Source organism: Poecile atricapillus, chromosome 3 (genome assembly GCF_030490865.1).
Source record: "Poecile atricapillus isolate bPoeAtr1 chromosome 3, bPoeAtr1.hap1, whole genome shotgun sequence".
NCBI classification, from domain to species: domain Eukaryota; kingdom Metazoa; phylum Chordata; class Aves; order Passeriformes; family Paridae; genus Poecile; species Poecile atricapillus.
In genome coordinates this window covers 94374463-94399552 of record NC_081251.1, presented here as the reverse complement: position 1 = coordinate 94399552, position 25090 = coordinate 94374463, and the positions used below count along the sequence as shown (strand labels likewise).

General features: G+C 39.7%; 1 protein-coding gene across 3 annotated transcripts in view; it reads left to right on the top strand.

The window, feature by feature from the left end:
* LPGAT1 (lysophosphatidylglycerol acyltransferase 1) overlaps window positions 1-24367 on the top strand; it is a 61457-nt gene extending 37090 nt beyond the window's left edge. For all 3 annotated transcript variants that reach the window (XM_058834716.1, XM_058834715.1, XM_058834717.1), the window contains 3 exons: window positions 6928-7054; window positions 14369-14475; window positions 18420-24367. In XM_058834716.1, coding sequence (XP_058690699.1) covers window positions 6928-7054; window positions 14369-14475; window positions 18420-18571 — 386 coding nt within the window. In that variant the 3' untranslated portion in view covers window positions 18572-24367. The remainder of the gene's footprint in view (window positions 1-6927; window positions 7055-14368; window positions 14476-18419) is intronic.
* The last annotated feature ends 723 nt before the right edge of the window (window positions 24368-25090 follow it).

Below are 25090 nucleotides of genomic sequence, written 5' to 3'. Positions count from 1 at the left end.
TGACACTGAGGTATTTTATGTCCTCTCTTCTTTTTAGCAATTTTTTTTATACAAAAATGTTTCTAGCATTGTAAAACTTCCCTTTCAGAGATGTTCTTGATCTGTATCTTGTATAAAAGATTCTTCCTCTAATCTACTGCTTTCTGAGTGCTTTTATTGGTCTCTTGCCATGTCAGAAAATGTTTCTTCAGTTCCATGAAATTCAGTTGTATAAATTGCTATGGTTATACTAGGAAGTTATAAAAAAGTTAGTGAATATCTTTGCTTTTAATCTCTCCTATCTTTTCCCTTTTTTTTTAATCTCATAAAAAAACCGATGTCAGAGAAAATCAAGCTTCCCTCCTGTTCAGGTGACCATAGTTGAGCTGTGGGTGCTAGAGCCAGGTGTAGTGCAGAGATTAAAGGTGTTGCCAGTGGCTTGCATAGAGACTGCCTATAAACCTTTTGTACATTATAACTCTTCTCCTTTGCTTGGGAAGTGGTTTCTTTATCAGAAGCATCACACTTGAACTTCATGGTTTGCTGGACACATTCTTCATCTACAGCACTCCTTGTGCTCTATATTGTCTTAACAATGTTCCTGGAGTCATGGGTTGCCAAATTATTCAGCTTACTATAATAAGCTTTCTGCTCCATTATTTATTGTTCTCCCTGTCTCTTTGTTTCCACCAAACTTTATTGATCCTCATGGGAATTTATCTTCCTCTCCCACATGATTTTAGTTAAATTGGTTTATAGATTAAGAGTTCTCCTCATCAAAAATTATGTCCCCTTCCTGCTGAGTTTCCTGGGTAGCTATTTTAATGTTGAGTCATGATACACAGTTCTGTTCTTGGCTGCTGTCATTTTATTAATACTTAATTCATTTTAAATGATCCTTGTAGCTTTTATACCTTGTAAATTTGATACCATTCTACTTTCTCAGCTGGAGTGATGTGTAAAACTGGGTGAAAGAAGAAAGATGACAAAGGCAACTATAATAAAAGACGGTTTGTCCTTAATATACTGTTATCACAGTTTGACACAAACCAAGTCATATACAGTTGTTTGATACAGTGTCACACCCCACCTCCTCAGCCCAACTGGCTTTTAATGTCACATGTCAATGCAGCGGTGCCCTTCAAGTCATAGTTCAAGAACTGGGCTAATTGTAGCTCAATGCTACATCATCTGTTCTGCTGTAAGGTCTCTAATCTGATTTATGGCATCCCTTTGGTAGAGGTGGGTTTATGTTGAGAAGTGCAAGGTTCAGTAACCTCCCCAAAAATTCATTAGTCTTAATTATGATATTAGTATTCTTAATATCAAGTCCTCTTTTCAATTTATTTTTTTACTAGCAATGAACTTCCCACAGTTTTGTAGCTAACTCTTCCTCTGTAAAGTGACAGGAAGAACAAACCTTCCTTAGATGATTAATACTGTTTGATAATTCTTGTACTTAAACTGATCAGTTCTTTATCAGTGGCTTTTCCAGGACAAGCAGCCTCTATTTTCTTAATTTTTTCGTTTCCTTTCATATTTAAAAACCCAAGTGCAAGCCTTCATCAGAGTGAATTTTAGCTTATTGCTGGTAAATAAATGAATTAAGTTACTGAAATGCTTGTTGCTTTTGCTGTCTTTTGAAACTCTTATTTAAGTTAACAAAATTATGTGATTGTATTCCTAAATTAATAGAAGGATGGAAAAGCTTAGGAAAGGTAGGACAGTCATTTGATAGCATGACCATTCTTGAAGCTAAATAATACGGTGAATGGTGTCTGTCCCTGAAAAGAGAGTTTAGGATACTTCTGGTGTCTGATGAAAGCCTCCAGATGGGCCAGCACTGCTGCCAGCACCTGCATTCCAGAGGAAGGTTTTAGTGCAGAATATAAATACAGGCAGTATAAAAATCCTTCATGGGAAGCCATGATCACCCTAACCCTGTAGTGACCCAGGTGTGAGTTTGCAGGAGTATTTTACAGCTTTTTGATTTTTTTTAGCACAACGCTTAGTCTTTAACATGGTTGCAAATACACTGTTTCTTCAGTTGATAAGATTGATTTTGTTAGTTTTAGAACTGTCAAAATGTTCTAAATGCCAAAAGCTGACAATTCAAAGGAGTTTTAAGCTATTGTTCTTCAAATATGCACATTCCAGAGCTTTTTTTGATCAAACTTGCTCTAGTGTGTTTTTTTAAATTGTTTTATTTTACCATCCAGCAATTTTTTGTCTGGTAAGAGGTTGCTATGAGCTTAGTTAGAGCTGTACTGAAATCTTACTGTACTGTTTTCAAATGCAGCAGAGTACATTCAGTTCTGATGCTGTTTCTCAGAGAAATTCAATTTTCACTTCTGCAGGGTTGTATATTGAACTTCATAATTGATTTTTTTAAAAATCAAACTTCTTGATTCACTGTTACATGAGGAATGTGACTTGAATAATATGTGAGAAAGATTTGATGGTTGTTTTTTCTTCCCCCTGGAAAAAAAGCTTCTTGTTTGGTTCCAGGTGGGTTGTTGTGTCACAATCTTGAAATGACAATTAAGATGTTCAGTCTGAGAGTTAATCTTTGGAGAAAAAAGTTAATTCTGAGGTCAGTGATCCAGTTGATCACAAAAGGACAAGTAGAGAACAAGGGACAAGCTACAAGAACAGATTGATGTGCAGGAAGAGCCAACAGCCTATTTGGCTGCGTTTAGAGTTGTTCAAGTGTTCAGGAAACCACATCTGAATGCTGGTTAACACTAACAAATGCTTTCTTTTACAAGTGCAAGCTGAAGTCCTCAAGTCCACACCTGGCTGGTGTATTCTTTCCCACTCTGAATCCAGTCTGGCAGTGTGACACCATCCAGAGCTCGTCTGGAGGCAAGCTTTCCTGCTGAAATCTGTCTATGATTTGTTTTTTCTCAGTGGCAAACACTGACAGTCTGCTGGTGGGTTTGAGAGGTTCTGTACATGGTCTGATCTGGTGTTCAGCTTGCATTGACCCCAGGAAATAGGAACCCCAGGGAGGACAAAGAGGGGGAATGAAGAGAAGCTCTGAACCCCCACAAATTTGTGATTGTAGACAGTCAAGTATCTGCTGTGAAAGGACTTCAGAGGATTACAGCTTGATTGACTTGAAGACTCAGATGAGGAGTTGCTTCTTAAGTAAATAGGGAGCGACTTACTATCACTGAATTCACAGTGAAGAAAATAGTTGTAAAGATTTGCCTCTGCTGATGATTTGGGAAAAAAAAGCAAAACCCCAAACAACAAACAAGTTAGGAAACTGTTTAAATTTGATTTTTGATTTTGATTTTTTTTTGTCTAGGCCAGAAAGCTGCTGTTTCATGTGATTGTTCAGTTTTGTCTTGCCACTTATAAGGCAAGTATGTACCATTCACACTCAGGTACATCATTGCTGTGTGGTTTGGGTGTGTAGGGCAGATGCCTGTGGGCATATTTAGAAGGTTTATGTGCTATTTAAGAAGAATGAGACTGTTAACATTTTCAAACCGTTTGAGAAGTCTGTGTCTTCCACCTATGCTGGAAGTGGCAAACAGACTGACACCACAGAAGACAAACCAGTGCTTGGAGACATCAGCTTAAGTATGGCCTCTGCAGCAGCTTCTTCTGCTGAAGTCTCTGAGAGTCAGGCTGCTCAGTCTTTCAGCAAGTACTAGAAATGAAAGGTAAGAGTATCTTTTAATGGTAGGTAGAAAGTTGGAAGAGTTTGGCTGTCAGAAAGGTGTGGCTGAGTTGGGCAAGCCAGGCTGGGCAAGAGGAGTTCCTGAGCACTGGTGTATGCAGCTCCCTGATTTCTCAGGTACAAATGCCAGACGTGAGATTCACACCGTGTTATAACTAATGCAGCAATCTTTGATTTGCACTCCTGTTAACATACTCCATTTAAAAAATAATAGGGTTTGTTAGTATTAGGGTTAATAATAGGGTCAAAGGTTTGCTTACACCTGGAAGCAGCATCCTTGGAGATATTTAGGTACCACTCCTTTGTGTTTTGTACAGTTTCTTTTCCAGATTTTCAGGATTTTTTGTTGTGTCGTTTTCAGGATCTATCAGAGCTCCCTGCTTTAAAATAGATTTGCTCATGAGCAGGTTGCAACACAGTATAACCCCCCTCCCCACCCCCCAAAAAAAAAATGTATAGCAAGATGTATTTCAAAATTGATTTTCCTAAATCCTTGGTGATACAGGTTTTTTTTTGGCAGTCAGGTATCTTGGATGATTATGTAAGGCTTATTTTAAACCAGAGCATGCACAAACACTGTGATTTGAGAGCACATGGAGGTAGCTGCACTAACACCTGCTTGCTCTAAAAGGAGGTCTGTAGAGACTGATGTTACTGTCAGATTTATTTTTTTTTCCTGGCCTGGGGTTTCTGGTGGGCTGTCTGTATTGTTCTCCCCACCCTGCCCTGAAAAGGGTTGGATGTGAGTTTGGAGCTGGACTGAGGAATCCAGTGCTGCAGCAGCTCTCTCCACAAAAGCAGAAGGTAGAAAATCAGCACAGCAGAGAACTGCAGGAGTTTTCCTTTAATGAAGTGCAAACCATTATCCACTGAAAGAACAGCTTTAAATACAGCTAAATATTGAATAAATTATTTTGAAACACTTTACTGTAAATAATAATAAGAAAATGTGCCCATATTCATCTGGCACTTTTTAATTGCAATTAATGATCTTTGTTGCTTACTCACTTAGGCAATTTAACTTTGGCAATTTACTTGTCTTTATCCATTCTTGCTTTACATCTGGGAAAATAATAACTTGAATGCCTTTGATTCAAAATCATTTCTAAATGAATACTTCTGTTGATTTAATATTAATTTCGTATTGGCTCTTCTCTGATTCATTGCTACTTTTAAAATGAAGCACTCTGTAGTTAGTGATTTTCTTAAGAGAGACTTGACAAGCACTCTGTCATGATGCTGGCAAGCCTGCAGCCTCCAGTTCTCATTCCATGTGTCTGTCAGGGGTTTAAAATACTGAATTTCCAGAAGGTAACACTGAATGTTTCAGCTTGACCTATGCAACTTGCCCTGGGTCAAGTTTAGGAATAGCATGTTGCATGCTGCTAAGAACTCAAAATCTAAATTTTAGGAAATGCTGTCTAGCTCTGTTGGAGTAGTGCATTTGTAACACAGCCGTGCAACTCCACTGATGAGCAGACACCAAGAAAACACTGTCTGCTTGTTAAAATAATTGATACATGTGATAGCATTGCGACAATTTTCTTTTCACGCTTAAATTAAATGCAAATTAAATGAAATTAAAAGCAGGTAGAAACTCACAAGCCAGTCCTTGCATGTACATTCTAGCTGGAGTTAGTAACTGTGGCTCAGACTGACTGCAGCAGATTTCTTCATGTGTGTGGTAGATCTTCCATAAAATTAGTGTGGCCACTCTGGGCAAGGCCCAGACGCATCTGTCTAGCCCAACATCTTGTCCATGACTCCAGGTGGATTACAGAGGAAGAGTGTGAGCACAGCAAACAAGCATCATACCTCTCCTACATATTCTCCAAGCTTCTGACTTGTGTGGTGGGTTTCTCAAGCCAGGGTTGAGAAAGGGGTTTTTGCCTGGTTGGTTAACCCTTCATGTACTTACTCAGTTTCCTCTTGATCCCAGTTTTTGGTGTCTTTGACATCTTTCAGCAAGAGATAGGGTTTTTCTCCCTCCCTCTGCACAAAGAATCATTTTTCTGTTTGCTATGACAACTTTTCCTCTTGGCTGAATTTTTAGTGTCTGTTCTTGTATTGGGGAAGATGGTGAACAGTCAATCGTGTACATGTTCTTGGTGCTGACGGTGCTCTTGTCAACCTCTGTTACATTTCTTTTGTAGCTTTCTCAGCTGCAGGCTTGTATTGTACTGTACTTTGTACTCAAAGCTAACACTTCTTGTATGCTCATGCCCATGGGTGGCTGTTTCTGATAGTCAGCTTTTTAAATCCTTTGAGATACTGCCTGATGTGGTGTGAGTATATTGTTGTACTGGTGTCTCAAGCAGTAAGTGAGCATTACTCTGCTGGCCTGGGCATAACGTGACCTCAAACACAAGACAGATCCAGAGCAGAGGGAAAATTGACAGGCTAAACTCAGAGTGCCATCTTGGCAGTGTGCCCTTCCTTCTTGGTTTGCTCTGCAGACCTGCTGCTCTTCCTCTTAGCAAACCTGTGAAGACAGGCCAGAGAGAGGTCATGGCTAGGTTGATTTATAACCTGGACCGTTGCTGATTGTAACCTCTATTCAGATTTTATAAAGAGTCACATAATTTTCTGAGTTGGAAGGGACCCACAGATTGATTCTCTTGACTCATCTTAATAGCAAGTGTTTTCACCTCCTTTGATCCTTTTTTTGGTTTCTAAGTGAGCCGAGCAGCATATGAACATGTGCTGGTGTCAGCCTCTCCTGGAACCTTGTGGGTGCAGTATCTTCCCTAGTGTGAAAACTGACCACCTTCTGTTCCTTGCTTTCTTACCCTGAGTTAACCCTGAAAGTGGTGGTTTTTCTCTTCTCCCTGCAACTCACGTTTTTAAGAACCTTTGAGGGATCTGCATGGCTGCTGCTCCATCAGTGGTCTTTTAGAAAGGCTCAGGTGTAAATGTGCTTGAAGTGCAGACCAAGAAGCTTGGATGTTTATTTTGGGATTTTGCCTTTTGGTAAATGGGGAGAAGCACCTGATCTTTGAGCCAAGATGTCCTGTGACTGTACTCAAACCTGGTGAATGAACTTGTTCTATTCTATGTACCATGGTATCTAAGAACAACAGAAATAACCATGAAATAAAATCTAGGTCTAGCTGAAATTTCTGAGAATATTTCTGTGCTCTGTAATAAAATCTGGATTTGTTTTTTGATCGTCTAATTTGTGCCTCATACATCATGAAGTAATATAAAAATGGAATAACTCTCAAATAAGTGACATAGAATTTTCTTTTTGTTCCTAGAGAGCAAATCCAAAGGCCTCCAGTGGGTGATAGATACAACCATTGCATATCCCAAAGCTGAACCTATAGACATCCAGACCTGGATTCTTGGCTACCGACAGCCAACAGTGACACATGTACATTACAGGTAGGAAATAAACCTGCTCCTCCTACACTGAGCTCAAGTATTCACAAATCATTGTCATTCCAGGAAAGAGGAAATCAGTAGCAGTGGGAGTGGGTTTTTTATGTCTCGCACAGGTGGGCAACTCATATTATTTAAGCACAATACATCTTTTTTTTAAAAGTTCAGTGGTTATTCTGTATCTTAGGACAGACATTTTAGTTTTGGATTCATGTCCTGTGCTTGAATAGGGTTGTGGGGAACATATCTGAAGGCTATCACTTTAATGTTAAGGTGCTGGTAAACCCAACTTGAATTTTTAAAATTTTGGTTTTTAGTAATGTCAACTAATTGAAAATCACTGTTGTTAAATAAAGAGATTTCCTAATCAAATATTATATTTAACTTTCTGACAAAGAAATGCCAGCTTTTTCACTCAAAGAATACTTTAAGTAGTTGAGCAAAACAACTGGAAAAACCAGGTGGAAAAAGTTGCAACTCTCATTGACATCTAGAATTGGAGACTATTAAAACTTTTCTCCTCAGCAGTTCTTTGTCTCAAGACTGAACTGATGGAGAGAGAAGTTGCATTTTGCTTTTAGTTTACAGTGAATTGCAAATCTGAAATCTCCAGGAGTTTTTAATGCTTTTCCTATACTAAATAAGTTGTTGCATTTTATCCCAAAATCACATTATTTTGTCTTACTCCCTCTTGATGATTTGGAGAGCTTTTAGACTTTTACAGAAAGCTTTCAAGTATTGTTGTGTGGATTCCCTGGGTGGCAGTTGAAGTGGGAATGACCTTCTCCATCATCACTGCTGTGTCAGTGTTGTGTGATGCAGAGTACAGGCTGCTCGCTGGAGCTCCTTTTCACAGCCTTGTTTAAATCTGTCCTTACTTTTTATAGAAAGCTGCCTTCCAAGTTTCCCTGAAGGTGAACACCCTAATTTATATAAGATAGCATTAGGTCTATTGTACTTTATTTAGGTCACCTTAGTACTCTCTCAGACCTCTGGGATAATTGCAAGTTGAATTTATTTAGAGTTCTTCTGAAAAGTATTTCCAAAAATACTTCCTTTATAAACAACAGTAAGTTAATGTCAATTGAATTCATTTTGTGCTTCTAAATGTATATCCAGACCTATTTTTGATCATAAGCATAAATACAATGTAACCTTTTTTGCGTTGTACTTGAATGTATAAGTTCTTGTAGTACTGAAATTCTGAGAAAAATATTTGAAATTATTTATTTTTGAGTGTTAGTTTGTTATTTTCTTCCAGAGGGCATAAGTCACTGGTTTAGGCAGGGGCAAGCTGCTCTATTTGACTACTTTATGTATGTTCTTAATAACCTGAATTTATCATGGCTGATTCTGTAAAAACAGTTGAAGTGTGTCCCAGATGGAAAGTCATGCAGCAACTGGACCCGGCCAAGCACAGGGTGTGATGGCTCTGAAATGAGACCAGAGTGTCTTGGATTTGGGTGGGGCTGACTTCCAGTCCTGGTAGTTCTTGAGGCACATGGCTCCTGCACTGTGAGGTGGGTGCAGGTTGGCACATGGATGTCTTCTGAAATCTTCTTTCAATGTACATCAAGTCTGTCTGCATTGGTATTATATCTCACTTTTCCTGCATTTAGTGCATTAAAATCTTGCTCATTTTTTTGTAATTTGGAATGTCTTTGGAGATAACATTTGAAGTAAATCATAAGGCTAATTTTTAAGTAACTGGGAAGAGAGCACAATAGTTTCTCATGTAGTTTCTTTTAACTGTGTTATAGAGGGGAAAAACAGCACCCCTTTGGAAAAAGCAAAGAATAGTTTTGTCCAGATGCCATCTGTGCTGTATGAAAGAAGAATCAGGATTTAAACATGCTTATTCCCTTCTGGAGTAGTCCAGAGCAAGGTATTGATGATGTATGACAGCAGTGGGGAAAAAAGGAACATTTTCTGTGCCACTCAAACTGGAGCAGAAGAGACTGCAGAGCTGCTTTTGTTCTGGGGGCTCAGTCAGTCCCTTCTGCTGTGCCCCTTGATCACCACCTGTCTCTTTCTGCCTTACAGACTTTCAAATCTGGTGATTTCCTTTTCTCATAGCCTGAGCCTTTGCTGCAGGATTATTTCTTTTTCATCCTGCTCAGGAAACAACAGAAGAGAGCACAGCAAGGAGCCTTATGTTATCATTTCTAGGTGCTTTTCTAGCTGGTGGAAATGGCAGAGAAGACTTGGTTTAATGCAGTTATCTTTTTTTTTTTTTAGTTTTGAAAGCTCAGTTTTGATAATGAGTTGAACCTTGCTTTTCAAACTTCAATTTTCAGTACAAATGACACAATTTTCAGAAGTTCATAATTAGGCTAAGCTGTGGCCTGATTTTCCTCAGAATGTAAAAAAAAAAAACTTCCCTAGAAAAAAGAACAATTACCAGGTTTGAATCTAAAAACACAAGGTGTGACAACTGCACCCATCTATTGAATAACTTTTTGACCCTGACTGACTTGTCTCAGAACTTACTGGAAAGTGCTGCAAAACTCAGTTTTCTCTCTGAAATATAATACTCAAGGAAAATATCTAATGAACTTCTTCCAGACCAAATGGCACTGGGATTTTTGTGGGAGATGTCAATCCATCTGATGCAAGGCATGTCAAACTAGAGGCATCACTATAAGACCTGCCTTGTAATGAGTCTGTTGGGAAGGTTGGTTTGCTCTTCTCAAATGGTTTAGGTTTATGATTGGGTCATTGTGTGGTGTGTGTTGACTGTAAATCCAGACTTGCAACACTTCCACTCTGCAGAAATAAACTGAGTGGTTTGGTGTCAGTGTAGCAAGGCTGCAGACTGGCTGCACTTCTCAGCTCCCACCATTTCTGCACTATGACTTGAGTTTGGGGTTTATTTCTTTTCTTTTTACACCAGGCACTTGTTTAGTCTGATTGGCTTAGTGTTTCTTAACTGATCACCAAGTTTCTTCAGCAGTAATTTCTCAAGTTGCTGCAGTTCTGTTAGCAGAACGTGAGACTTGCAAATATAAAACACCCTGGCTATGAAGTTGGCTCTGTGCTTAGCATCCCCTCAGTCAGGAATGGTGTGAGGCTGGGTTTTTTTGCCTTAGCTTCCTTGCAGGGTGATGTCCTTGGATGCTCACATCCCACTTCTGGGCTGTGTGACAGTGACTGGTGCAGCAGCCCTGACGTCAGAGCCAGCCCGAGTCAGCTGTGACGCAGGAGCGGCCGTGCATGGAAGTGCCACACAGGCTGCTCCCAGCTCTGTCATCTTTTTCCCCCATACCAGCTTTTGTGCTGTGCCACTGCTGAAACAAGCTTTCAGCTGCTGAGGAAGTTCTGTTTTTGTGTCTGCATTGATACAGATTTATTGAAATAAGCCAGGCTGTGAGCTATAAATAAGGTGAAATGCATTGTGGTTGCTGAATGAATGTTGCAGAAGGGCATCCCGTTTGGCAGTGTATTTTAATGCACTTTTTTACGCAAGTAGCTTATTTTTGGTCATGCCTGACATCTACCAACAGCCTCCACTGTCCTAGATTTATTTAGAGCCATTGAAGCAGCAAATAATGTCATGACTGATGTGGAGTAGCAAGTAATACAGAACTTCAGTTCAGGGTAGGACAGGTGATAAAAGGCAGTTAGTACTTAAAGGGGTAGCCATGAACTTCAGAATTTAAATATAGAATCAGAGGTTGTTTCTCCAATAAGGATGACTTAAAAAAGATAGATGTTTCTAAATATGCCATATTTCTGAAAATCCTTTAGTATCTTCTGAGAAACAGCCAATCAGTACCTATTTCGCCATAATTCTCACATATGCCAGCATGTCTTTGGCAGTTACATCTCCTGATTTTTCAAATCCTTTCTTCTTTCCTGGACTGTTATTTATTCTAATATAATCTGTTTTGGGATGTGGACACAAATCTGTGTAGTGGTTTAAGAAGTTGCTGTCCCTCAGTGAGGTACTCGAAGTACCCTGCAGCTGTTGTCACCTCACAGCTGCCAGTAGGCATCTCCAGCTGGAGGATAATGCTTCATTACTGGAAAAAGATTCTTCACAGATTCCCATTGAAATGTGTCTCTGTTTCTACCACCCCTTTTCACTTCCCTGGGTGCAGCATGTGCTGCTACTGCTTTTAGCCCCTTCCCCACTTTCCCTGGGGACAGAGAATCAGCTGTTCCTGTGATGAGAAGCAAAAAAAGATATTCTGCTTGAATTTTCTGGTCAAGTTCTTATCCAGTCCTCTTAAATTCCTTGTTTGCCACACCAGGAGCAAAGATGCTCCTATTATAGTGCAATGTGAGGTTAGTTTTGCCCAAAAGCTAGAAACATTTATGTGCCCAAGAGACTCCAGGAGCTTCAGATGTTACATATTGACCTTATTCCTTGTCTTGGCAGTTCTGTTAGATGCTGTTTTATTTTCCTGAGGAGAGGAGCAAACTGTTTGCTTCTAATGGCATTCCTGATGCTGCATACTCAAAGGTGGAGTAGAGCCAAGGTGATGCTCATGCTTTGACCACATGGACACCTGTTTGCATATCTCAGTGAAAATAAGGAACTGTTTTCTGCATCTTTTAACACTGGACCTGGGAGATGCCAGCGTCTGGTGGTAGGGGGTGACCCTGCTCCCATCAGAGCAGGGGCTCCCTGCTTTTGTTTTAGATTATCTGTGTTTCATAACAGCAGACTTGCTCACTTGTCTTCCTGAACCCAGTCTCCTTCAAGAGAGTGTTCTTAGAAAAATGGCAGCTGAGCCATCTGATGGGCAGAGAACCATGGCATTAGCAGTATGTTTAGTTTATATTTAGACTAAACTAATGGGGTTTAGCTTTGCCTTATCAAGTACAGAAAGGGCTTCTTTCCAGAGTTTGGGGTTGGTTTTTTTTAAATATTTAATCTCTAATTTAGATCAGTCATTAATAAGAATGTTCTGCTGGTAAAAATAACTCTGGATAATCTAAAAATACATTTGAAAATGCTTCTAAATACAGTAGCACTTAACCATTGCTAAGTTGTGGCAGCCATTGTAGCATTATTGGCAAACCAGTTGTTTTTCCCTCTGTTAATATTTTTTCAAACTGGGTGTAGCAGTGATTGCTTCTCAGACTTCTAAGAAGCAGAGTTTATATCCAGAGTTTATATTGTATTCCAGCAGCGTTATTGATCCACACAAGAGCCTGGATGGTTTCAGTCGGGGAAGTAGTATGCAGCATTCCATCAGTCTCTCACAGTGCTGGTATCACCTCTGCATCACTTCACTGCTCCATTAAAGTCCCAGCTCAAAGAATGTTTCTAACAGGTATCTGGAAAAATTCTGTGATGTTTTCAGACTAGGAGGAATGTTCTTGACAAAATAGAGCTGTTACGCATTAGGTCAAGAAAAAGTGAAGGTAGAGGTGAGGAATATCTTGCAGTCTGCAATGGAGACTGCATGTGAATCCAGGTAACCCTACACTTCTGTCCTGAGGCAACACACGTTCTCTTAGTTCTGAACCTTCTTAAAACCTGCGTAAGCAAGCATCTGTCCTTCAAAAATACTCTGTGAAACACAATATTCAGTTGCTGAGCCTTTTATCTCTTCACAGCAGATAGGCAGAAGAGAATAAAAATAGTGCTTGGCAGCTCAGTTGTGTTTGGGGACACAGAGTAAGTCTTTCTTAGTGTTCTACCCTCAACAAAATGGTCCTTGCTTTGTGGGTGTGTTTTTTACTTGCTGCTACGTGGTTTTATTTTAACCAGCTGTACAGCATCTGGGCTTCAAGATAAAATAGTTCTAAATTGTTTGTCTTTGTTCTTAATATGCAGACTGAAAACTTGAGCTGCTTACTGAAGCACCATTTCATAACATTTGTCTTTGGCCAAAGACTTTCCTTCAAAACTCTGTTTTATGCAAGAGAACAGTTGCTAATTTCTGGTTACCAAAACTGGCTTTACTGGAGCATAGAGAACTCCACAGGAAGTGGAGGAAGATGTAGGTAGAATTACTCCAAAGGCTACAGAGATAGCTGAGTTCATGTTGATACTATAGAGTGTAAATAAAGTTGTTCATCTCCTTATATTGAAGATATATTGTCTCTGTATGCCAAAGCACCGTAATTTGTAATTCACTCATTTAGAGCAATGCTTTGCTGCTTGACTCCCCCACTTACAGCTTATTTTTCCATACATCAGACTGAAAGGAGGAAGGACAAGTGACAAATGAACAAAACTGGCAAAGATGTTGAAAACTGTAACAGCAACAAAAGCATTCTTCAGAAATGCCTTATTTTCTTATTCTGACATTCACATATCTGTCAGAGACTGCTCAAGTGATTGTGGTGTTACTTTCAATTCTTTGCACTATGATCAGTTAAGACTATGTTGAAAATTAAATGAAAATCCAGTAATGAAAATAGAAGAATGATGTAAATGAGAGGCTAAGTGGGAGCTCACCTGGAAAGAGAAACCTACAGTAAAGGCCCTGCATTTCAGAGTGTGAAATTTTCAGGTTAGCCTGATACACAAATCTCTTCTGCATTGGCCTGCCAGTACAACACAGTGGATGTGTAATTTCTTGTATATATCCAAAGGCACTGAGGGTCTGCTGAGGAGGTTTCACAGTTACTGCAAGATTGGAAATTCTGTTTTGAAAATAATCCAGTGAGGTATGAGGGTTATTTGGGAGTTTCAGGGTGTGTGTACCACAGTGAATTCTGCCCGGGTGTCTGTTTCTTTAAGCAGAGCTAATATTCAGCATAGAAGTACCAAAGCACTAGCAGTTCTTCCATTGGTGTTTTTAGAACAGAGCAGCAATATTTGAGTACAGGGTCAGTTTTCAGTATAAAACGTGCCTTAGAAATCTCACACAAAGCTGCCAGCATCCTTTGAAAAGCACAGAGGGCTTGTTTTCTGGGATGTGGAAGAGCTATTGGTGCTTAGTGATGTCATTATGTGGCTTCTGCCTGCTGAATTGTTTCTTCAAAGCTGTGAATGAACTTTCTCATTTTTTTATTTCTTTCATTCTTCCTTGGTTTGTATTCTTTTTAGGGATAGCAATATAGTGTGATGGTATTCTATTTAAAAAAAAAAACAAACCAGCACCTTAGTAGCTTTTATCAGAAGTGGAGACTGATGTTGGTGTCTTCTGTGTGGTTCTGGATGGCAGCCTGGAGTTTCCCCCTCTTGTATCCTTAGTGCCTCTGTGATCTGTGAGTTGGAGAGAGTGCACATCACACAGTTGGATTTATACAAAAGTTCTGTTCTCTCTGTTTTGTGGTGAGCTGGGGCAGAAGAGTTTTGTTCTCCACATGGAGAATACATTTGCTAGGTTTAATTTGTGTTTTTTTCTTTGATAGGATTTTTCCAGTGAAAGATGTACCTGCAGAGCCTGAAGCTCTCACAAACTGGCTATATCAACGATTCATTGAAAAGGAGGACCTCTTGACACATTTCTATGAAACAGGTAGAATGATACCTAGAAAAGAGAACTGTGCTTTGGTAGCGACTTCCTTACAAGGATCTCAAAATGGTTTCAGAATGTGTAAGCATTCTTCACATGGGTACAGAGATACAATTTCTGCTGTTACTACTGCTTTTTATGTGGCAAGAAGTACGATTAAAGAATTACCTAGAAAAGGTAAATTACCTGGGCAACATTAGAATAAGGATAATGTTTCGAAGCAGTCAAAACAGTAACACTATGGGATTTCATGGCAAAGATCCATGACTGAAAGTATGATTGGAAGGACCTGTGAGAATTACACGGCACACAGTCTCTGGAGCCATGATATGCAGACCCATGCATCACAGTTGATGGGATCAAGTGTTCAGTGTCTCAGATAAGCTGAGTTTAGTATTCCTGGGTGACTTAAAAGAAGAAGCTTTTGCTCTGAGATGATTTATTGCAAAGGCTGCTTTAATTTAGTTTTGAGTGCTTAATTTATCAATCCAAGTGCTTAAAGAGATTAATAGAATTCTTTAACAACCCAGAGTTTTATTTTGTTTTATGAAATGTTGCTGTCACTCAGCCATCATTGATGGCAAAGTTCAGACTCTGCTATATAAATCACATCCAAATACATATATTGGATTTTATTAGACAAATAACTTTGTGAATATCTTTAAAAACACAAGTGTAGCAAATGGATGGTAAAGAATTCTTGGTTTCATGACATTATTTTATGCTATTGAAATAAGTCATACCCAGAAAATCTAACTAGTCCAGAATTTATGAGAGTATAATTAATATAATCAGATTTATTCATTAAAATGCACTTTCAAAATAGCATAATTGGTAATAATTTGCCAGTGCAATCAGTATGAATTAATAAAGACATGTTTTAAATGTAAATGCTGTGACATAGGACTTTATTAGGCATAAATAAGCATAATTTAAAGTTACTGCCATTTATACTTTTTGAGAACTTGCTTGCATTGCTTTAGTTGGCCTACTGAAAAAGGCTACAGTTTTTGGCAACCCCTTGGAAAGGTCCTGAGGTTGACTGTGAGGGGAATCCCTGAGGCTCCTCAAGAGCCAGCTTTGTACTCACCTGGTACATGGTCATAAGTGGGTGTGGTTTTAAGACTTAGGGCTGTTTCTATTATTATTAATCATTATTACTGTTACCATTATTATCATTATATTATTTTACAATACACACTGCTTAGAAATTTCTCTCTCTTAATAAAGCTTATTTCATGAAGCTGGAGTAAAACTTAATGCTTCATGGAACTTTAAAAGTTTGCATTGACAGTATCACTGGTAGAAATACATTTTCTTGGCTTATTTTTATTTGTGAAGAGAAAGAAACAAAGCCCAGAGCACCTTTTTCCGTTTTGCAGTATTCTTAAGTGTCAAGAACTTAAATCACCTGGGGAAAACCTGTAATATTAGACCTCTGGAAATCAAACCAAAACAAAAGTATGCCTAAAATTTGACATGAAATTATCCCGTAATTTTTTACAGGTGTATTTTACACATTTCATTTATAAAATTAAAACCATTTCAAGTTAAAAGCTGTAGGTAACAGACTCTTATTTTAGGCAGATAGTGGAAAACTCGTATTGGCAAGTTCTTGGCAATTCTGAACTCCGTAGCAAGATAACCTTGAAGCCCACAGTAACACAAGTGAGATTACATTTATCAGGACAAAAATACTCGGGGACCAATTAGAGAAAAAACCGCAAACATAAACCAGGGGCAGTTGGAAATGCGTGATGGTGTACTGAAGTAATCGTGCTCCTTATTCTCTGTGCTCAGAAGCCAGGTAGTGTGAAGTGATGAAAAAAGTAAGGAATGACATCCCTAATGCTATGGAAGCACTCTTTGTTCTGCCAGGTCTGAAACCTCATCTGGAAATCCTTCCTATAGGCCCATCATTCCTGTCAAGGAATACAAATTGAACTGGGAAGAGGGACAGATAATGGGAGCTAAGATTAAGGGGAAGATGGAGTCATTTCTGTGAAGTGTAACTAAAAGTACTTGGCTTGTCTCAGCTGGGAAAGGGAAGGGTCAAAGATTACTTGGGAGAGGGGGAAGAGACAGCTCTGTATTTAACAGAGGAAAAGGAAAGGTATTTAAGCCAGAGGTCATTGTTGGTACAAAAAAACAAATGGGCTATGGAAGAATAAATCCAACATAGAGTAGACAGGTAGAAGCTTAGCTGTGAGTTTCTGGGGAATAATGATGTGGCAGATCTGCCCAAGTGTGAAATACCTATCAGGGAGAGGTGGATGGGGCTCATCAAGGGTGTTTTTAGGCTTTTTCTTTGTTTGCTTTGGTTTTGTGCTTTTTTTCTGGTTTTAATTAAGAGCATTCATGCAGGAAGAAAAGCTTTGTCTCAGATGCTTGATTGCAGTTCTTCCAGTGATTGCAAATCTGAAGCACAGAGATAAGCTGCTGATGGTATCTAATTGCCCAAATTGTGTGGTTCCTAAGATTAAAAATTGACATTACTGCATCTTTACTCTCAATCATTGATTTCATGTTCTTCTGAGAGAAGTTGAGACTCCATAATGCTGCAACAAGTACATCATCTTGTCTGGTGTATTCAGAGTTTTATATCCCCTGTTCAGGATTAACAACAACAAAAGTGCTTCGTGTCATCAAGTCTTTGTGCATTTCAGTACAATGTAACACAGATGATTTAATATGCTGATGCAAATATATACAAGTAGTTTGCTTATGATCATAAAGCTCTGATGTATTCAGGCACATTTAATTTAGTGTTGCAAATCAGAGAATGTCGAAGTACCGAAAAACCAAATTTTATTGTCAGTTGAATCTCTTCCAGTCTTCTCCAATTAAGCAAAGATTTCAGTAAAGAATTTCTGGAAAACTCCATGGCAAATTATGTTTCCTTAGTCAATATGACTGAGTGTTCAAACAATATGTGGAAACTGTTCTTTAAAGAAAGTGTGTGTGTGTATTTACATTTTCAAGAGGAACCTGAAGAATGGATGTTTGTTGCTTTTTCACAGTATATCACCACCAAACAGCTATAGAGTTTAATATGGAATCCATTAAATTTGATCCTGGAGATACTAATAAAACTTCAAAAGTACCACAAAGCTTAGTTGACAGTTGAATATCTCTGCAAAAGTTGAGTACAGTGCTAGCAGCTTCTAAGGGATGCTTTCAGGCTTATGCTAGAAGTTTATAAGGAAATTAAAATTGTTCTTATTAACATAAGAGAGAGGTTGTGTTTTGGTTTGGGGTTTTTTATTTTCTTGAAGGCTTCTGGAAAATCTTTCATAAATTTGACAGCATTAGAACATAGAGCAGTACCTGGCACTGGTGAGGCTGCACCTTGAGTGCTGTGTCCAGTTCTGGCCCCTCAGTTCAGTAAGGGCATTGAGATGCTTTGAGTGCGTCCAGAGGAGGCAACGGGGCTGGTGAGGGGCTTGGAACACAAACCCTGTGAGGAATGACTGAGGGAGCTGGGGCTGTTTAGCCTGGAGAAAAGGAGACTCAGAGGTGACCTCATCACTCTCTACAACTTCCAGAAAGGAGGTTTTGGTCAGGTAGGGGTTGGTCTCCTTCTCCAGGCAGCAACTGACAGAACGAGAGGACACAGTCTCAAGCTGCACCAAAGGAAATATAGGTTGGATATTAGGAAAAGGTTTTTTACAGAAAGGGTGATAAAGTATTGGAATGGTCAGTCCAGGGAGGTGGTGGAGTCACCATCCCTGGATGTGTTTAAAAACAGACTGGATGTGGCACTTGGTGCCATGGTTTAGTTGAGGTGTCAGGGCTGGATTGGACTCGATGATCTTGAGGGTCTCTTCCAACCTGGTCAGTCTGTGATTCTGTGATTCATTGCTGGGACATGCTGTGGTGGTAAAGAATTGTGCATTAAGCTGTCATTCCTATGCAAATTATTAAATGTGTTTTCTTTTCTCTTGCAGGAGCTTTTCCACCACCCCAGGGTCAGACAAAAGCGATTTCTCGGGAGATGACCCTCAGTAACCTGTGGCTGGTTGCCATACAATCATTTGCATTTTTGTCAGGAGGGATGTGGTACTGCCTCTTTCAGTATTTGTACCATTGCCTATTTTAAAAGTGGAATGGGACTTGAGGACACAATGGGAATCCAGGCTCTTGCAAATGAGTATCATGTTGTAGGTGCAAATGTGAATATTCAAGAGTAAAGGAAAATACTGGATGGACTTTTACCTCTCTTTGGGGGAATTTTAAACTCCACTAAAAGTGAAGATCAGTAACATAGTGACCTGATGATGTATTATTTTAAGAATTGTCTGTATTTTTAAAAATGTATACTCTCACCCACACTTAAGCAATTTCAGCATTTGGACAAAAGGTGCAATCGTACAACCACCATAGAAGAATGTCTGTGACAAGAAAGCTTTGTCACCACAAATATTTCTTGGCATTGTAGTTAGAGCTCAGAAAATTCAGCAACTTGTCTCTTCGGTAGTGTGTACAGCATTGGTGTGGTAGAGATTCCTCATTTGCACAACGTGTACTTTATTGCAGCTCATTGTGCTGGAGTCAGAGATCCTCAACAGAGCTGGTGGAAGTGTCTTTGTGGCTACGCAGTCAGCAGTTGTTGTACCAGACACATTGATCTAAACCCAACACCCAAATAAGATCCAGTGTCAGGTCTGTCCCGTGCAGAACTGGTCCTCAAACAAGCATTGCAGCATCACAGTGTGATTAAAAGCTGTCCACGTGGGATGAATCAGCCCATCCCTGCTGTGGTCTTGCCATCAGCTCTCCAAGTTCCATGTGCTACCAGTGTCTCGTGTTATAGGGAAACTTGGAAAATACAAACTCACTCAGTTAAGTTCCCTTTTTGTTCAGAATGCAGCTCAACCCTCATCATCAGTTTTAAAAATGCACTTTCAAAGATGAAATGTCAGTGAAGGAAAGGCATAAAACTTAAGGAACAGAGGGAAGCTTTGTTTGTCATGCATTGGAAAGCAGAGCAATTTTAGCTGTTTCTGAAGGCCTGCTGGTGCTGCTGGTGATTTTTAGCCACCTTTGTATTTTGTATACTGCAGTCCAACCAAGGTGACCTTGGAGTGGTTTACAGAGGCCTTTTTCTCCCCGCTAGTTGCAACAGTGCTAAATATACTTGTGGGAGAGTTTAAATAATACAATGCCAACCATCTTAATGTTTTGCTAAGGAGTAATAGAAGAAAAACTAGTTTCGTAAAAAGTAAAAATAGGTATAATTGCTATCCTAAATCTGTAGGAAGATACTACTGAAAAAATAAGTATGGTAAATATTCTGAGTAACTACATGGAGGACAGTATTAATTAGCTCACCACTAAAATCTTACTGCTGAAATCTTACTGGAAGAAGGATGGGTTGAACTGAAGGGCAGATGGGAACAGAAGACACTTTCAGATGTGTAGTGCAGGATCCTTTTGAAAGGATGTCTGTGATGTACAGCCTTGCTTCTGGCAGGTCTGGTTGGCATTGTGTTTATGTGATTATGCACAGATTTGCGAGAACTGTTCCTAAAATAAAACTAATCTCTCTAAATACAGGCAGGGTAGCCAGAACTTCAGATGTTGGCATATTGCCTTTTACAGAGTAATTTTGTTGAGAACAAAGTAAACCCTCAGTAGTTTTGGCTCTGAGCTAGCAATATTGATTCCCCTTCTGTCTCCCTCTGCTGCTACATGAATCACAGGAGGTGGTGTGCAGAATACAAAACCTTGCCAGTGTTCTCTTTCTGGGGGCAGGGGGAGCAAAGAGCATACCAAAACACAAGGCAGTGCCAATTTCCCTGGCTTTGTGGAAAAATACCTTGTCAGATATGCCATCCCTGCCCCTCTCCATGCAGCAGTGGTTGCTCAGTGGGGATGGATGCAAAATGACACATCACAGTAAGGTCCCCTGAAGTGTGTGTTCCCTCCCTAACTCCACAGGAGGCTGGAGGCAAAGCACAGTGGTTGCCAATAGCTTCATGTTTGAGGCAAGATGCTGTTTATAAATACCATCTCTGCACCTGAATTTTGGTGTAACCATTAAAAGGAGGTAGGTATGCTGTGATAAGGAGAGAGTATGTGGAGTGTTTGTTGTTTCATGTTGCTCTTGCTGAAGTTCAGCTGATGGAAAGAAAGTATTTAATCTGCCATTTGACAGGGGCATGTTGGGGCAGCCCAGCACTGTTGTATAAGTGGTTATTTCTGTTGCCCATGGGACTGACCCTTAAAACTGCAGGAGGCAGGTGGCAAGCTACTCACTGCTGTCCTCCCCCATGTAGTTTGATCAGAACCACAGAGATGCCCAGAGTACAGCTCATTTTACTTTGAGCTAGGACAGACTGGACTGATGCAAAAAGGGAAGTTTACATAAGCAGATTGCACAGCAGTTACTCACATCAGGAGATTGTTCTTTCTAGACCCTGTGAACTCCATGTAAGGGCATCTTGTTTTGTCAAATGCAGTATTTTTATTTTCCCAGTGGGTTGCAGCCAACAGCAAATGTTCACGTGCTGCCTCAAGAAATTAGCACTGTGCAATAATGTTTCAGACAAGCGTTAGATTGATCTGGTCCTGTTCATTTTCACTTTGTTCCTCTGTAGTTCTTAATCTTGCAAGACTGTTGTTTCCAAGCACTGGTTGTTGTTTCAGTAGGATGAAGAAATAGTGTCAGGTCCCCGGTTTCTCTCCTGCTTGCACTGGGAAACATGAAGAGCAGCTGACACCGCGGCTCACTGAGTTGCTGTGGGTGACACCAGAATGAAACTGTTGGAAAGCAACTCCAAAGGACCCTCCCAGCATGATCCTGGATGCTGCTTCATGAAAGAGAATAAATCAGATAAAATAAGTTTTGCTATGAAGGGAAAAATGTAAAATGGATACAATAGGTAGGAAATTCAGTGCTAAAAATATTGTGCTGGTCCAGACAGTCTGGAGCTTAGCAGGTGAGTCTATAAAACACTAATTCCTGTCAGCTGCACTTTGGGTCTACCTTCTGGCAGTTGGCTCCAGTTCTGGACGTAGTGGGCATTTTGCTGCACCGTTGCCTCCTCTGGAGAGTTCAAAATGTGTTTTGTTAGAAAGTGATGTTAATGAACTATACAGTTGATCACAAATTAGTATCACATTGAATTTATATTAGGGGAAAAATAATGGAAAATGTGTAAAATTATCAAAAATTAAAAACAGAAAAAAATCTAACTGAAAGCTGTTGCACACAGAAGTGAGAACAGAGCAATTTGAGTGCATTGCAAATAATAAGAATAAAGATGGTTCTCTGCTAGGGTTGCCCACAAAGCATCTTCATGTTTCTATGTTTAATTGTTCATAAAGAAGTTGTTACAGTTGAAGTTGTGTCAGTCCTCACGGTTTAGCTTTTCTGCTCTGTGAATCCCATGATGTGAAGAGCACCTGCCCATCCACACCGAGCAATTTCTTCAGTGCCCTGGGGTGAGTGCGCCATCATTTTAATCTCACTTGGGTTCCATGTGTGGTTCTGTTGAGTTTTGCAACCATGGTGTCTTTTTTCCTTCTTTCCCCACCCCTCCCCCCTTTTTTTTTTTTTTTAAAGTTGCTGTCACATTGAAAAGTGAAATTTCAGTTTACCTTGCTTTCCTGGAAAATTAAAAGCTTCCCTCTCCCTCCTCCCTCAGCGTTACAAATAAGGTGCATCTTCTTGCAGTACAAATAAAGCTATCACTGTGGTACTGTTCATTGGTCACTTGGTTTGCAGATGATGTAACTTTTCTTTGTGTGACACTGCCATAAAGTGCTGTTAACTTTTTTCACCTGTTTGTACAAGATAATAACAGATACCGATCACTGTGTGTGACAGGATTCAACTGCTCCGCTTTGCCTTGACGTAAATTTTGGGACCAAAGGTACCTAAAACTGGGATTTCCAAATCACGAGCCCAGGGTTGGATGCATTCTCTTGACAGTCAGCTGGAGATTTTGTGGTGATCTGATACAATCACACAAAATTATACATCTGGGGTTCTGTATTTTTTGGAAATAATGGAGCCATATGAAATAAAGGGTTATTTTGCAAAAATGCATATTTGATAGTTTTTACACTTCTTTTAAAAAAATACAAAGGAACAGTGGGAAGAGCAAAATAGAAACCGTACTCTGGTTTAAAATGTCTGCCTACATCAGAAATGCTTCTGAGCAACTCTACTTTTTCTGTAAGAGCTGTAGACTGCCTGGCTGTGATAGAAGTCATTGGAAGGATCCTATGCATTTTAAAGTTAGGCCTTTTATTTTTTCATGAGATAATGAAGTAATTATTCACTGAACAACTGGCCTGTTAAAATGAGTTAGTTCCTTATAATTACTCCACCATGATGTTCATATTATGTGATGAACAGGATTTTTTTGGTTTTCTTTATACCAGTGTCTTCACCTCCAGTTTTCTCCTCTCTTACCTGTATTTTTGTTTCACGTGATAAAATGGATGTGGAAGCCTGGAGTGACTGTCAGTGGTTTTGCAAAGGGCTAGTCATGTTTGGAATTATTTTGCTGAATTTATTTAATTGGGGTATTTTTTTATAAAATCTTTCCAGCAGCCAAGATGTCTTTCAGAAACGTGGACAGATACCAGAAGCAGCATTTCTTTCTTTTCCCTGGGCTGGTTTTGTGATTTTTTTGTGGGTTTTTTTTGGGTTAGGTGTTTTGGTTTTTTTTCTGTGGCAAAAATAGAGTTTTTTTCAAGACTATTTCATATGCTTCTGATCCTTAATAGATGAGAAGATTTTCTTTGATGGTTGTATTTATTGTGCTTTTTACTAATGGATATACAACCTTTACTGTGCTTACCATAAACACAACAAATAGTAAAATAATGCTTTGGTTCACTCTACAGCCACAGTGTTCATTTGTGATAGATAACATTGTTTTTTAGGAAGAACACAGAGACAAATGTTTCAGTGCCAGAAGTGGCAAGAGGAGTGGAGCAATAGGGGAGAAGGGACAGCAGCTTCTGCAGCCCTCACTCACTCCAGCACCCACTAGAAGCTGTGCCAGTGCCCAGGCTGCAGAGTTCCTCTGCAAGTCACTGTAGCAATGAGTCTTCCTAAAGTTTGAGAGCTGAGGGTATGCCAAGAGCAGAACCTGAGCCCTCTTGACCCTGGATTGCCTCCTAGAAGGATGTGACTCCAGCCTTGTTGGGAGCAAGGCTGTCGTCATTGTGAGATCCATACAGTTTTGAAGAGGGATCTGTTTTTATGCGACACCAGCTGGGCAGAGCAATGCTAGGTGGGACAGCCCCACTCATTCTGCAGCCCTGGCACCTCTCACTGGCGATGGCTCTTGGCTCCTGCCACCTCTTGAGTTCACTGCTGGGGTCCAGTTCTGCAACGTTTAATGAAGGGAAAAGGAGCTCCTTGGAGCATTGTGAGACATCTCGCACAATTTCCAAAACAGCGCCATGGTTGTAGTGACGTCTACCTCTTTGTTTCCCTTCTGGGTTTTGTCTTGTTTTTCTGTGTGGTGTTTTTCAGTGAGGGGTGGGGAGAATTGGGGAGCAGGAGGGAAAACTTGAAATCTGAATATTAAGACACTGGTGGGGGATCCAGTGCTTACCAGCCGTGTTGTCATACTGAAAAAGCCATTGTTTTTAATTCCTGCCTAGTATGAAATGTTTGTTTTTAAAAAATACTTCCTGCTGGAAAGAAAAATGTATTTTTAAAAAGAAAAAACATCCCTCTTGGCTATGAGAATGTCAGCTGTATGAGTTGTGGCCATATCATGACATGCTGATGAGACAAATAAATTTTTATCTCTCAGGACTCTATTGTATTTTTGCTGTTCTGGTAACTGTCAGCTTTTCTGAAAGGATGGTCTTAATTTTTAAAGCCCACTAATTTGAGCTGAAACAGCAAATAAAAAATGTGTGTGAATGTCATGGGTGCTTACTCTGGTTTACAAAAAAACCGTTTTTGTCTTGATGTAACAAAAAAAGTCATCCTGTGAAAAATATGAAAGGCTACAGGTAGAAAAACAGGCAGCTGAGGAGGTCAGGTGTTATGTGCTGCAATTACTTTGATCTCAAAGGCAAAGAAGATACATCCTGGAGGAGAAAAAAAGAGATTTTCTTGTCAATACCTTTCTGTAACTAGAATCTGTTAAACTTAACTTAAACTTCCCATATGTCCTTGAGCTCTCTGTGAAATAAGGAAGAAGTCTCTTAGATTGGTTGTCCTTTATAATGCCAGTCTGATTTTGTAGCAGGTTTGACTAAGACTTCTCCATGGGCTAGGAGCAGTGGTGCATCAGGAATTTCAGAGCAGCTAGTGCTGGGATCTGGTGCAGCTGAATAAAAGCTGCCAGTATTTTTGCTTCAAAATAATCATTGAGTTTGTTGTAAATGGCATGATTGTGTAAGTATTAAAGGCTGATAAGAACAGATAGATAGTGGATTAAAGGTGGCAAGGAGCTTGCTGGATGGTGACATGCGGATTTTTAAGTTTACCTTGGGAAACTGGAAGTTCTAAAAAAGTGGATGTTGTGAAAGGGATCAATAAGATCAAACTCTGGATCTATAAAAAGAGTGAATAATTAGGTAACCCCAGTAGAGCTTTTCTGCCTTGCTTTGGGAAAAAGCAACACTGGTCTTACTGAAC